This window comes from Moschus berezovskii, chromosome 18 (genome assembly GCF_049115385.1).
Source record: "Moschus berezovskii isolate FMDL1 chromosome 18, NW_MosBer_1.0, whole genome shotgun sequence".
NCBI lineage: Eukaryota > Metazoa > Chordata > Mammalia > Artiodactyla > Moschidae > Moschus > Moschus berezovskii.
The window spans coordinates 53,469,300-53,483,538 of record NC_142477.1 but is presented as its reverse complement, the minus strand read 5'-3'; the positions used below and the strand labels follow the sequence as shown (position 1 = coordinate 53,483,538).

Here is a 14,239-nt window from a genome sequence, read left to right as displayed (position 1 = left end):
CTGAGGGTATTTACTATTTAAAAATTTTTTTTATCTTTGACTTTTATTAAAAAGATACATTTAAGGTTTAAATTTAGTATTAGTTACTTCATCTGTCAAGTATTAATTATTTTAGAGATTTGTATTTTTATAATTTTAAAATTTAAGAACAATGTACTTTGTATTACTATGTGTATATTACCTTATATTTGAAGTTATTAATTTACTGTTATACAGAAGCAAAAAATACCTATATTGTAGTTGAAATTGGCTAGCTCTTAAAACAGGCAAGGCCCTTCCTTGTTTTATATAATTATAATATAATTAAAGCTATGGTTAGTACCTCTGAGAGTTTGGAAACATTAAACTTTGGTCATTTTTCTTATGTAGATGGAAAAAAGCACGGCAGGAAGGAGGCTTTCGTTCTGAAATAGCATATTGCCGAAAGAACTTTCTTAATAGAACATCACTGTTAACCCTAGAGGTAAGTCTTAATGCAACTGTCTTAATTTAGGGTTATATGGTGGACCAGTGGGATTATTTTGGGAAAAAAAATGCCTAGGATAGTGCTTGACACATAGTAAGTGTTTAATAAACATTTGCTGAATTAATAAATTTGTGATTTTTTTGTTTTGTTTATCATAACAGGTAACCTGTATTACACGGTGATTCAAAATAGTATTTAACAGGGACTTCCTTGGATGTTCAGTGGTTAAGACTCTGCTTCCAAAATTGTGTTTAACAATCATATTATATTCAGGAAGTGGTCAAAGATGCAACATGATTTCATAGAAATAACAGTAGTTTGGGAATTAGGATAGTTGTCTATTCACAGTTCAAGCTTGGAGAAGGTTAATTTAGTCTCAGTTCCTCATTTTAAAAAAAGAAATTGAATTGGGGTTATGCTACAGTTTTTCTCAACTCGAAAATCAGTTGTTATTTTGAATTATTATGGAAATTTTCAACTATACATAAAAGTGACAGTAGTATAGTGAACTCCTGTGTACTCATTTCTCACTTCCATTGTTATCAACATGTTTTCAATCTTGTTTTACTTACACTCCCCTTAACCACTATCTGCCCTCTAGATTATCTTGAAGCAAATCCCAGATGTCAGGTTGTTATATATCTCTGAAGTATAGGAATTGTTTTTTTCTTTAGCATTATCATGCCTTGAAAAATAATTCCTTTATATTGTCGACTATACAGTGTTTAAATATCCCTGATTTTTTCATAATTTTTTTTTTTTTACAGCTAGTTCAAATCATGATCCACACAAGGTCCACACATTAAAATTGGTTGATATGTCTCAAGTGTAGTACAACATTTAAAGGGAAATGGTGTTTAGAGCAGACATGCTATAAAAGCATTCAGAAAATAAACGTACCTCTCACATAATTCCCCTGTTCTATGCTCATATTTTAAAAGGTTGTCTGGCTCTGGTTCAAGATATGGAGAGATAATCAACACTCCTTTGTCTGCACTTCACTTCCTCCAGACCTTCAAATTGCCTCCCATTCCCTTCCTTCTATCAGCCTTTTCTTCACCTTCCCTAGGCTGCAGGGTTTTCATTTCTTTATCAGTCTTGTGTTATTACAACAACTGTCTGATTTTTCTTCTGAAATTAAAGTCCCTTAAGTCCCAAACCAGAAAACTCAAGGAAGTCCTAAATGTAAACTTCATCTTTTAATCACTTATATCCTGTCTACTTTAAAAATGTTCATCCTCGCGAGACAGCAAAAGAGACACAGATGTAAAGAACAGACTTTTGGACTCTGTGGGAGAAGGCACGGGTGGGATGATTTGAGAGAATAGCATTGAAACATGTATATTGTCATATGTGAAATAGATTGCCAGTCCAGGTTCGGTGCATGACACAGGGTGCTCAGGGCTGGTACACACTGGGATGACCCTTAGGGATGGGAATGGGGAGGGAGGTGGGAGGGAGGGTCAGGATGGGGAACACATGTACACCCATGGCTGATTCATGTGAATGTATGGCAAAAACCACCACAGTATTGTAAAGTAGTTCTGTTCAGTCGCTCAGTCGTGTCTGACTCTTTGCGACCCCATGAACCGACCCCAGCACGCTAGGCCTCCCCGTCCATCACCAACTCCTGGAGTCTACCCAAACCCATGTAAAGTAAATAGCCTCCAATTTAAAAATAAAAAAGGCAAAAAATAAATAAAATTGAATTTTTTTAAAAAAATGCTCATCCTCCCTATTGTTTGTTAGCTGATTGGCACTACTAAAGGTAGAAAAAGATTTTAAGCAACAAGTTTAGATGGTTGCCATTGAGAAACATTGTCGGAGTTCTTTAGGAAATTGATTCCCAGAGACAAGTGAAGAAGGTTCTTGCAGTCTAGGATCAGAGTCCTCTGTAATTCTTCCTCAGTGTCTCTATGTGACCATCCTTATTGAGTAAAACTGTTGAAAGCAGAGCTACTGTTAGAGTAGATATACTGAATGAAAATGCATTCAGGCACATTTTTATTGCTTTCACATATTAGACATTCGTATTTTAATTGAAGTATGGTTGATTTATAATATTTTAGGGGTACAGCACAGTGATTCAGGATTTTTCTAGATTATACTCCATTAGAAGTGATTATAAAATACTGACTATAATTCCCTGTGATGTACAATATATCCTAGTTGCCTGTTTTATACATGCTTGTGTGTACCTCTTAATTCCATGTCCCTATCGTTCTTGCTCCTCCCCCTTTCCCTTCCTCCAGTAGTAGCCACTCGTTTGTTCTCTACATGTGTGAGTCTGTTTCTGTTTTGCTGTATACATTTATTTTAGATTCCACAATTAAGTGATATCATACAGTATTTGTCTTTCTCTGCCTTATTTCACTAAGCATACTGTTTAATCCATCAACATTGCTGCAAATGGCAGTTTATCTTTTTTTTTTTTTCATTTTTACTAAAGTTTTATTATGTATTTATGGAACTTGAGGAATAGTAATAAGACATTTCTTCAAAGTATTGGCTGTGTTAAACTTGAAAATAAACTGATACATTAATGAAATGCCTAATCTAAAGAGTTTTGTTAAACTAATAAAGTATTATTTATTCAAAGAATAATGCACAAGGACTTCCCTGGCAGTTCAGTGGTCGGCATTCTGTGCTTCCAATGCAGGGGTCAAGGATTTGATCCACGCGACTTAGCAGCAGCAGCAGCAGCAGGAAACCAAGATCCCACATTCCATGAGATGTGGCCAAAAAAATTTAAAAAAAAAACAACAACAAACAAACAACAAGAACGCATAGAGATATATACTTCATGCTGCTGGTTTTACTCGGAGAAGGCAATGGCAAGCCACTCCAGTACTCTTGCCTAGAAAATCCCATGGATGGAGGAGCCTGGTAGGCTGCAGTCCGTGGGGTCGCTAAGGGTCGGACACGACTGAGCGACTTCACTTTCACTTTTCACTTTCACACATTGGAGAAGGAAATGGCAACCCACTCCAGTGTTCTTGCCTGGAAAATCCCAGGGATGGGGGAGCCTGGTGGGCTTCCGTCTATGGGGTCACACAGAGTCGGAGACGACTGAAGTGACTTAGCAGCAGCAGCTAGTTTTACTTAGTAATATGATGGATTAGGAAAATATTTGACAAATGTTCATATTTATAATAAGGTTAGAAATGAAACATTTTAGCATGCCAAATTCCACAAGTGTTTTTAAATTGGCATGTAGTTGGTTTATAATATTAATTTTAGGTATACACATAGTGATTCACAAATTTTAAAGATTATAGTCCATTACAGTTACTACGGAATATTGGGTTTTATTGGGTATATGCCATGTGCTGGCAACATATCCTTGTAACTTAACTGTTTTACACATAGCAGATGTTACCTCTCAGCCACCTGCCCCTGCCTTGGCCCTTGCTCCGTCCCCCTCCCTGCTGGTAGCCACTGAGGTGTTCTGTACGTTTGTGTTTCTTTTTTGTGTTATATTCACTAATTTTATTTTTTTTAGAGTCCACATAGAAGTGATCACATATAGTATTTTTCTCTGTCTGACTTATTTCACTTAGCATAATGCCCTCCAGGTCCATCCACTTTGTAGCAAAAGGCAAAAATTCATTCTTTTTTATGCTGAATAATATCCCAGTGCGTGTGTGTATGTGTTATTATCATCTTTCTCCATTTGTCTATTGATGGACATGTGGGTTTCTTCCATGTCTTGGCTGTTGTAAACATCTATGAACATTGTTCATAGAGTTCATGTATCTTTTTGAATTAGTGTTTTCATTTTTTTCTGGATATATGCCCAGGAATGAGATTGCTAGATCATGTGGTAATTCTCTTTTTAGCTTTTTGGAATCCTGTCCATTTTGGTAGGAAACAGTAATATAAAGTACAAGATTGTTTGGCACCTTCTTTATTTTAATTGATTATGCTCTTGTCTCTTTTTAACGAACCAATCTAGGATGTAAAGCAGGAGTTAATCAAGTTGGTTAAAGCAGCAGGATTTTTATCATCTACAACTTCTAATAGCTTGGAAGGAAACAGAGCCACACAGACCCTTTCCTTCCAAGAAATTGCCCTTCTTAAAGCTGTACTTACTGCGGGACTGTATGACAACGTGGGGAAGATAATCTATACAAAATCAGTTGATATTACAGAAAAATTGGCTTGCATTGTGGAGACAGCCCAAGGCAAAGCACAAGTACATCCGTCTTCAGTAAATCGAGATTTGCAGATGTATGGATGGCTTTTATACCAGGAGAAGGTAAAGTGCTCATTCTTAAATTCCAGTATTCGGGACATTATTCTAGAAGTCAGTCATAACAAATTTGGATGCCCACCAAATACTATATTTGGTTCTTAAACTGAGCTGTTCGTGTTTGTTCATATTTGAAATCAAGATGTTCATGGGTTCTCAACAAAAATATAAACATGTCTTTTTTCCACATTTCCAAATAAGGGGGATATGGAATGGGATAGAACTAAACGTGATGTTACAACAGTCCGAGACAATACAACCTAAGATAACTTAATAGCAAATATTTGTAGATTAAAACAGTCAACCTTTGAATCATAGCTCATTAAATTAATAAAGATCCATAATTTCAAGCATTGGCTTGAGTAACTCCCAGCTTATCAGCAAACTTAAATGTGTAAAACATGACAAATTCCTGACTAATGGTCATTGCTGAACTTTGCTGTAAAAACCAGACACTTTGAAACGTAATCATAATTTTATCTTTCTACTAATTATTAAACAATATTAGCATAACACTGCTTATTCAGACTTTATGTTCAAGGTATACAATTCAGCCTTACAATTAATGTTTGAAATCCTTTTAATAGTATAAATACAGGTGGTGACTGTGATTATTATAAAAGAGATTGTGCAACATAATTTTGACATGTAGCTTTATAAAATGATTTAAAATAGTAGCAAATTATAGAAAAATGCTTACATGAAACAGATCAATGAAGTTTTTATTTTTTTAGGCTGTGAAGTATGTTTTGTTTTTTTTTTAATACAGATACGATATGCCCGAGTGTATTTGAGGGAAACTACCCTAATAACCCCTTTTCCAGTTTTACTTTTTGGTGGTGATATAGAAGTTCAGCACCGGGAACGCCTTATCTCTGTTGATGGCTGGATCTATTTTCAGGTACGTGCTACAACTGATCTTAAAATTTTACTGCCAGTACCATTGAGGTAGATTTTTTTTTTTTTAATTTTATTGGAGTTTGCATAATTTCTTCCTATGGTTTGACTTAAATAGAAGACGTCCGTATTTTATCGTGCCTGTATGGTTTTAAATCTGTTTAATTTTAAAATCAAACTATATTCCTAATTCGGAGAAGGCAATGGCAAGCCACTCCAGTACTCTTGCCTAGAAAATCCCATGGATGGAGGAGCCTGGTAGGCTGCAGTCCGTGGGGTCGCTAAGGGTCGGACACGACTGAGCGACTTCACTTTCACTTTTCACTTTCCACTTTCACACATTGGAGAAGGAAATGGCAACCCACTCCAGTGTTCTTGCCTGGAGAATCCCAGGGAAGGGGGAGCCTGGTGGGCTTCCGTCTATGGGGTCACACAGAGTCGGACACGACTGAAGTGACTTAGCAGCAGTAGCATATTCCTAATTGCACATTGCATTTATTGTCAGTAATAATAATTTGCCATGTGGTGGACTTCAGTAGTTAACTTTACATGGATCATCCTAATTTAATACCCTAACAACCTTGTTAGATGATTTCTTTCTGTTGACAAGGCACTTAAGCTGAGTGAGAGTTAAATAGCTTACATGGATTGTTAATGGTAGAGCAAGGTTTAAATCTAGAACTATATGATCCTCAAACTTGTGCTCCTTCTGCTATATCATGCCAACTATAAAAAGACACAAATTCATTTAATTCATTCTGTTAAAATTCTCCTCTGGAAAAATGAGACCAACCAGTGCTACCAACAATAAGTTTATTTCTCTGTAACTTATCAACATTGACCACTTTAAGCAAATCTAATACATTCTGCTATGATATACCATGATAGCTGTTTGTCTAAGACTGGAGATGTAAATTTTAAAGGCAGTTTAAAAAATATGTGCACTTCTCACAAAGAGGGGGAGATGGTGATAATGTTCTATAACTGGATTGTGGTGATGGCTGTACAACTATAAGTTCATTAAAAATCATTGAGTTGTACACAGTAAATTTTTATGATCTATAAATTATTCCTCAGTAAAGCTGTTTTAAAAATTCCATTTTAAAACCTGTAGTCCTCTTTCTTTCTCTTCCGGGGACGATATCTAGAGGCATTCAGGATGGTCCAGTGTCTGACCTACCGTCGGAGGCCGTCCTAGCCTCTAACAAAACCAGGCTGTCCCGATTCCCTGGTAATGGCCTGGAGAATCCCAGGGATGGGGGAGCCTGGTGGGCTGCCGTCTATGGGGTCGCACAGAGTCGGACACGACTGAAGCGACTTAGCAGCAACAGCATACCAAGGTTGGGAAAGCACCAGAATCCGCATGTGGGCTGTGCCCAGGCCAACTTCAAGGACTTCATACTGTGAGACCTAAAGTTCTTATGAGGTTGTCTAAAATGAAATCAGCTGGGCCTATGATGGTTCTATGTGTGCTAAATGTGTCCACGACAGGACAAGCATGCTTTCCTTATTGAGGAGCAGAAGATCATTGTGAAAATGTTGAAAGCGCAAGCACAGAGTCAGAAAGCTAAATTAAAAAATGAATCATTTCCCTGGTGTGATTCCATCCTGCGTGGCTGCTCATTCCAATAGTAGTCATTTAATTCTGTCCGGCTTCTCTGCCACATAAGTGCGTGCCGCCAACCCATGGAGGATTCAATGGACATGGACATGAGCCCCTTGAGGCCCCAGAACTATCTTTTCAGTTGTGAACTAAAGGCTGACAGAGATTATCACTTCAAGGTGGATAATGATGAAAATGAGCACCAATTATCTTTAAGAACGGTCAGTTTAGGGGCTGGAGCAAAGGATGAGTTACACATTGTTGAAGCAGAGGCAATGAATTATGAGGGCAGTCCAATTAAAGTAACACTGGCAACTTTGAAAACGTCTGTACAGCCAACGGTTTCTCTTGGGGGCTTTGAAATTACACCACCTGTGGTCTTACGGTTGAAGTGTGGTTCAGGGCCTGTGCATATCAGTGGACAGCACTTAGTAGCTGTGGAGGAAGATGCAGAGTCAGAAGATGAAGAGGAGGAGGATGTGAAACTCCTAAGTATATCTGGAAAGCGTTCTGCCCCTGGAAGTGGTAGCAAGGTTCCCCAGAAAAAAGTAAAGCTTGCTGCTGATGAAGATGATGATGACGATGATGATGATTTTGATGAGGAAGTTGAAGAAAAAGCTCCAGTAAAGAAATCTGTATGAGATACTCCAGCCAAAAATGCACAAAAATCAAACCAAAATGGGAAAGACTCAAAACTGTCAACAACAAGATCAAAAGGTCAAGAATCATTCAAAAAACAGGAAGAAAAAACACCTAAAACACCGAAAGGACCTAGCTCTGTAGAAGACATTAAAGCAAAAATGCAAGCAAGTATAGAAAAAGGTGGTTCCCTTCCCAAAGTGGAAGCCAAGTTTATCAATTATGTGAAGAATTGTTTCCGGATGACTGACCAGGAGGCTATGCAAGATCTCTGGCAGTGGAGGAAGTCTCTTTAAGAAAATAGTTTAAACAGTTTGTTAAAAATTTTCCATCTTATTTCATTTCTGTAACAGTTGATATCTGGCTGTCCTTTTTATAATGCAGAGTGAGAACTTTCCCTACCGTGTCTGATAAATGTTGTCCACGTTCCATTGCCAAGAATGTGTTGTCCAAAATGCCTGTTTAGTTTTTAAAGATGAAACTCCACCCTTTGCTTGGTTTTAAGTATGTATGGAATGTTATGATAGGAATAGTAGTAGTGGTGGTCAGACAGATGGAAATGGTGGGGAGACAAAAATATACATATGAAATAAACTCAGTATTTTAATAAAGTAAAAAAAAAAATGAAGCATTTTTGAGCAATAAAATCAAAAAGCACAAAAACGAAACTGTAGTCTTCACTCCCATAGAGTTGATACAAGAGAAGGAAACAATTGCAAAATGGTTGCTTTATTCTGGAAAGAGGTATCAAGTTTATGGGTACTTAATAAGGAAATTGAAGTTTATGTCTGTTAGCTGCAGAAGGTAATTTATTTTTCCCAAAACATTTTATATTTAAGTCAATATGTGTTAAAGCACATCGTAAAGCTAATATGCTTACCTTGATTTTTTTTAAACACATTCACAGTCCCTGGGATTAACATTGTTTAATTTGTCATCTCTCAACAGGCACCTGTTAAGATAGCTGTCATTTTCAAGCAGCTACGAGTTCTCATTGATTCTGTTTTAAGAAAAAAACTTGAAAACCCTAAGATGTCTCTTGAAAGTAAGTGTTTGACTCTAAGAAAGAGGAACTTTCTCTGAGGTTCTCAATATGTTTTCTCTACCAGTCTCCCAAATGTAGAGCTGTAATCCTTCAACAGAAATCTGCAGTGGACACCTGAGTTGCCACTTAGTCTGGTATGTGCTTTGCTGTGCTTAGTCACTCAGTCATGTCCGACTCTTTGCGACCCCGTGGACTGTAACCCGCCCGGTTGCTCTGTCCATGGGGTTCTCCAGGCGAGAATATTGGAGTGGTTGCCATGCCCTCCTCCAGGGGGGTCTGGTATAGTGGTTCCCAGACTTGCCAAATCATCAGAGTAATCCTGGCAGTGGTTACATATATATATATATATAATATAATAAATATATATATATTCAGGCATACTGAATCTCCTCTATGGGAGAGGGCTATGGCCATATTGCTATTTTATAATCTTTTCATCTGTAACACTTCCCCTGTACTACCATCCCCATTTTTAAATACAATTATTTTTAATAAACTAGGTTATTTTTCTGGTAGAATTTCTTACGTTTAGGATTGGGGCAGTTGCATCTTCATGCTTTGATTTAATGTTTCTCTGTTCCCTGTATTTTCTGCAAACCTGGGTTTGATCCCTCAGTCGGGAAGATCCCCTGGAGAAGGGCGTGACAACCCACTCCAGTCTTGCTTGGAGAATAACCATGGACAGAGGAGCCTAGTGGGCTACAGTCCTTGAGGTCACAAAGAGTTGGACATGACTGAGTGACTAACATGTATACACATTCTCTATATTTCCCGAAAACTGGTAGTTATATCTAATGACTTGATTAGAATCTGGTTTTTAGGAAAAGAATATTTTTTGGTTGGTGCTATATCCTTCCCATTGCATCACATCAGTTTGATTTTCCTTGTTTTTAATGATAAGAATTGATCAGTTTTTCAGTGTGATTGTATCTAACAAATATCCCAATTAATTCTAGTAGGTAGGCAAGTTGGGGAGCTACTGGTCTAGTGCTACTGCCCTGAAGTCTCACACTTTATATGTTAATTTCCATAACTGACGTTGAATGAATAAGCACTTAACTGTGTTAGTTTTCCTGTACTGCTGGAAAATTAGATCAGGTCTTGACATATTAAGAGAAGTGGGCTCTTCCCTTGAGGAACTCTGCACTACAACACAGCCTAAAACAAACAAACAAAAATACATTATATAAGGACAGATTGAACCTCAACTTTTAAATTAAATGATTTCAATGTTTCTCTTTGCCATAACAGGAAAAGTAGCACCTGCCCTCTGATGCAGCATGTATTTTTGACTTGAGGGAGGATGAAGTACACTAGTGTCTTCTATTTCTGGACTTTAGAATAAGAGAAGTTGGGATATAAGGGACACCAAACATTGAAAAAGAAATAACTGAAGTTGCTCTTGTATTTTCTTTTACCATACTACTCTTCAGACTAAAAATCATAGTTCTTTCTAGACCTGTCATGTTCACCATGCAGCCAGTGAACTTTCTTCCCTCACTCCTTTTTATTTAATGCCACTACAGCCTCCAAGAGCCTGAGTGTCAGGCCATGGGCCCAGTTATCAAAATTCTCCATTGCAGTCATTGAAACCTAGACCATTTTCTTATTGAAATGTCTAATAAGACAAGAATTTCAGTCTTGGAGTCCTGATAATTACAACTATTCAGAAAATAGTTATGAAGTCACAATATCAGACCAACTGATTAAAAGCAGAGCTCTTAAAAACTCTAACAAATAATGTAGCCCCTGTTTAGTCTGTTTGTCCAATTAATTGGTGTCTGATTGCTTTGTTGTGTAGAGAGGTCTGTCACTTTGCCATCCACACTTCTCCGAGAGCACTTCCCTGGCAGATTTTTTTGTTTCCTTTGAACTAAACATGGAGAAACAGATAAAGAGAGCTTTTTTCCTTGCCCATACTGTTGGGATCCTGGCTAATTCTGAAGTACATGGATGAGTCAAAAAGTAGACTTGAACTAGGTGAAAAAGGAAATTTACTGTCTGAATAGAATTTTTAAGAAATAATAGAGGCATCTCTAGTTTTATAAGTGAATATTGCTGGTGTTAACTCTGTATTCTAATTTAAAAGCATCTTTTAATGAAGTATACCTGTGGTTTATATATGTATACAGTGAAAAATTAGTCAGTGATGAATTTATTCATTGGTTTTTTTTCTTCTTCCATCCAGATGACAAGATTCTCCAGATCATTACTGAATTGATAAAAACAGAGAATAATAATTGAAACTGCAATTCATGATCAGCTGCTTTGAAGAGAGTCAGGAAATTACATGAAAATGGACCATCCCATTCAGTATTTCAGTACTTAAAATGTTGGTACTAGTCATAATGTAAAGGTGGTGGAAAAAAGCACATACTTTAAACATGTGTAATTTTCTAATTTCTTTTTAATGATAGTTATTCTCAGTGTATTTGCCACTACATTTACAATAAATTCTTTGGTATCATCCATGTGGTATGCATCATCATGTGCCTTACGGGCAAAGCCTGTGTCTGTAGTCTCGTAACTTACTACTGTGATTCCCTGCGTACCCACCTCATCTTCTTTTATCAGTCCTTGATGTCTAGAGTTCAAACCTTCTTGAGGAGGAAAAGGTCTAAAGGTCTTTCTCCCAGAGGAGAAAATGAGCTCTAAAGCCAGTTGTAATTAAATTTTCACAAAAACATACAACTTCAGTTATTTAATATTTGATAGGAAAAGTCAAAACCTAAATAAGGTATACATTATTAATAGATGCCATCTATATCAGTAGCATTCACTAAAGCACAAAGACAGAGTACTGTAGGAGGATAGGCAGCAATGGATAATGCTACTGTCAACCCGGGGTGACACCATTTGCACCATTTGCCTCAGTCATAAGCTTTGATATCACTGCTCTTGAATCTTTTTTGTACCGATAATAGGATTGATAAGGTCAGTAACTTTAAGATACTAAAGCATACTTAGATATTTTTCAGTGGTTTTCTTTGTTTCACTTACTGAGGGTTTTTGAAACTCCATCTTGATTATGTTGAGGAATTTTCCATTTTCTGTCAAGATTGTTTAGGAACTTCAAATATATTTTTGTGTAGACCAAATGGCAAAAATTGTATCTGAAGGACAAAAGATTAGAATTGAGTAGGTACTTAGTGACTATAGTTGACCGTCCACACAGTGGTACCAACCCTCCACGCAGTCAAAAATCTGTGTGTAACTTTTGACTCCCCAAAAACTTAACTTCTAGTAGCCTATTGGCCAGAAGCCATATAGCTGATTAACATATATTTTCTATTATATCAGGGCTTCCCTGGTGGCTCAGCTGATAAAGAATCTGCCTGCAATGCAGGAGATCTGGGTTTGATCCCTGGCTTGGAAAGATCCCCTGGAGAAGTGACCAGCTACCCACTCCAGTACTCTGGCCTGGAGAGTTCCATGGACTATATAGTCCATGGGGTCACAAAGAGTCAGACACGACTAAACACCTTTCACTTTTCTATGTTATATCTAACATTAATTTTATACATTCATGACATACCTTTTTCTTAATTTTTTTTATTATTTCTTGGCTTCATGGCTCATCTGCAGGTTTTTAAAATTGTCGCAAACTTCAAAAAAATTTCCAATATATTTATTGAAAAAAATCTCTGTAAGTGAACCCACACAGTTCAGACCTATGTTGGCCAAGGGGCAAGTGCATTTGTTGATGAATGAATAAAAGAAGCTGTAACTTTCACTTTATGTGAGATGAAAGTAAAAATAGTAGCAATCTCTCATTTTAGGTTTCTGCTTGCAGTGTGAGAAGTGAATTGACAGCAAGGAGTCAAATGTGACTGTGGTTAGGAATCCCTCTCCAGTGCCATTAATAGAAATGGAAATGTTAAATGAAAGAGCTAGATAGGGTGCTAGAGGCAGTTCAACTTGTGAAATACAAGGACATAGAAATTGTGAAGTTGTGCTGGTGGAACTAACGTTAATAGACTACTTTGTATGTGATGCTAGTGCCCAAATGTTTTTTGTATACTGACTTATTTAATCTCCACAACAACCCTGTGAGGTTGGTAGTGCATTATTTGCATTTTACAGATGAGGAAACTGAGGCCTGAGGAAGTGAAATAACTGGTCCAAGGTCAGTAAAAGGCAGAAGCATTATGGCTCTGAAGCCATTTACATTTCTGAAATGCAACCACTACTTTGAAAATGTGAAAACAGTGGCTCACATCAGGATTAAGATCAGAGTCTTTCACACAGAGCTGATAGTTAACAATGTGGGAATGAAGATAAGCACCAAAGGAGAGAGCAGATGGAAGATAAGTGATGTTAAAGTCTTCAGGACTCCATATTTCAAAGTCCGTTTACTCCTTTCCACCTCCTCTGCCACAACGCAGACCCACCTCACCATCATCTTTCACCTGTATCCCTAGTAATCTCCAAATTTGGGCCTCCCCTTCTTACCCCTCTAATCCATCTTCCCTACAACTGTAAGAACGATCTTTTGAAAAGGTTATCTGTTGCTTGGCTGATTCAACCCTTGCCGGGCCTCCCATTGCCCTTAAAGTATGAACTTCTAAACATGCCTGCAAAGCTCTTAAGTGATCTGGATCTCGCTACCTTCCAACTCCTCTCCTCTCTACCTTTTATTGGAGTGTTCCAGCCACACCAGGCTCTGGAATCCCAGAAGATGCCAAGTTGCTTTTTAATTATTTATACATGTTCTCTGTTCTGGTTCTTTACCGTACAGACTATCCTGCTCCTTTGCTGTCTTCACAGACCACCCTACTGACTTCCTCACTGATGACCTGCTGAAGTGTAGCTCCCCTTTTAATCACTCAACACACAGTACTCTTCTCAGAAGGTACCATCTGCTTTCTGTCTTCTCCCACAGGACCACAGACTGCATTTTGACTGTTTTCCCGTGCTACTGTATACTGGCTGTGGCACATACAGGCATTCAATAAATGTCTGCTAAAGATGAATGAGGTATGAGGAGGGGCAGTGTCAGGCATTCTTGCCAATGTCCAGGAAGGAGAGTTTCTGGGAAGCCAAGGGTATTGTCAACAGATTGTTATGGACTAAGAAAAGACTTCCAGATTTCATAAGCAGGTCCCGCTTTTGAGAGCAGTGTTTGAATTAAGGGTGGCAAGGAAGGACACTGAGAGGTCCCACAGCCACCTACACATTCAGTGGTTTGCTAAAGGCACTTGGAGGACCACTATGATAGAGAAAGATATACAATAGGATCAGCCAGGGGAAGACACTTCACAGGGAGTCTGGAGGAATCTACCAACAGGCTTTCTACGTTGGAGACTCGAAGTCCAAGGATTTTACTGAGGGCTGGTT

General features: G+C 37.8%; 1 protein-coding gene and 1 pseudogene across 1 annotated transcript in view; both read left to right on the top strand.

Annotated features, from left to right (window-relative positions):
* DHX29 (DExH-box helicase 29) overlaps positions 1–11,379 on the top strand; it is a 48,515-nt gene extending 37,136 nt beyond the window's left edge. Inside the window, exons 23-27 of the mRNA XM_055422042.2 lie at positions 370–463; positions 4,422–4,724; positions 5,488–5,619; positions 8,806–8,902; positions 11,091–11,379. Of these exons, the coding sequence (XP_055278017.2) occupies positions 370–463; positions 4,422–4,724; positions 5,488–5,619; positions 8,806–8,902; positions 11,091–11,146 (682 nt within the window). The 3' untranslated portion in view covers positions 11,147–11,379. The remainder of the gene's footprint in view (positions 1–369; positions 464–4,421; positions 4,725–5,487; positions 5,620–8,805; positions 8,903–11,090) is intronic.
* Positions 7,163–8,481, top strand: LOC129553255 (nucleophosmin pseudogene; annotated as a pseudogene).
* Positions 11,380–14,239: the final 2,860 nt, after the last annotated feature.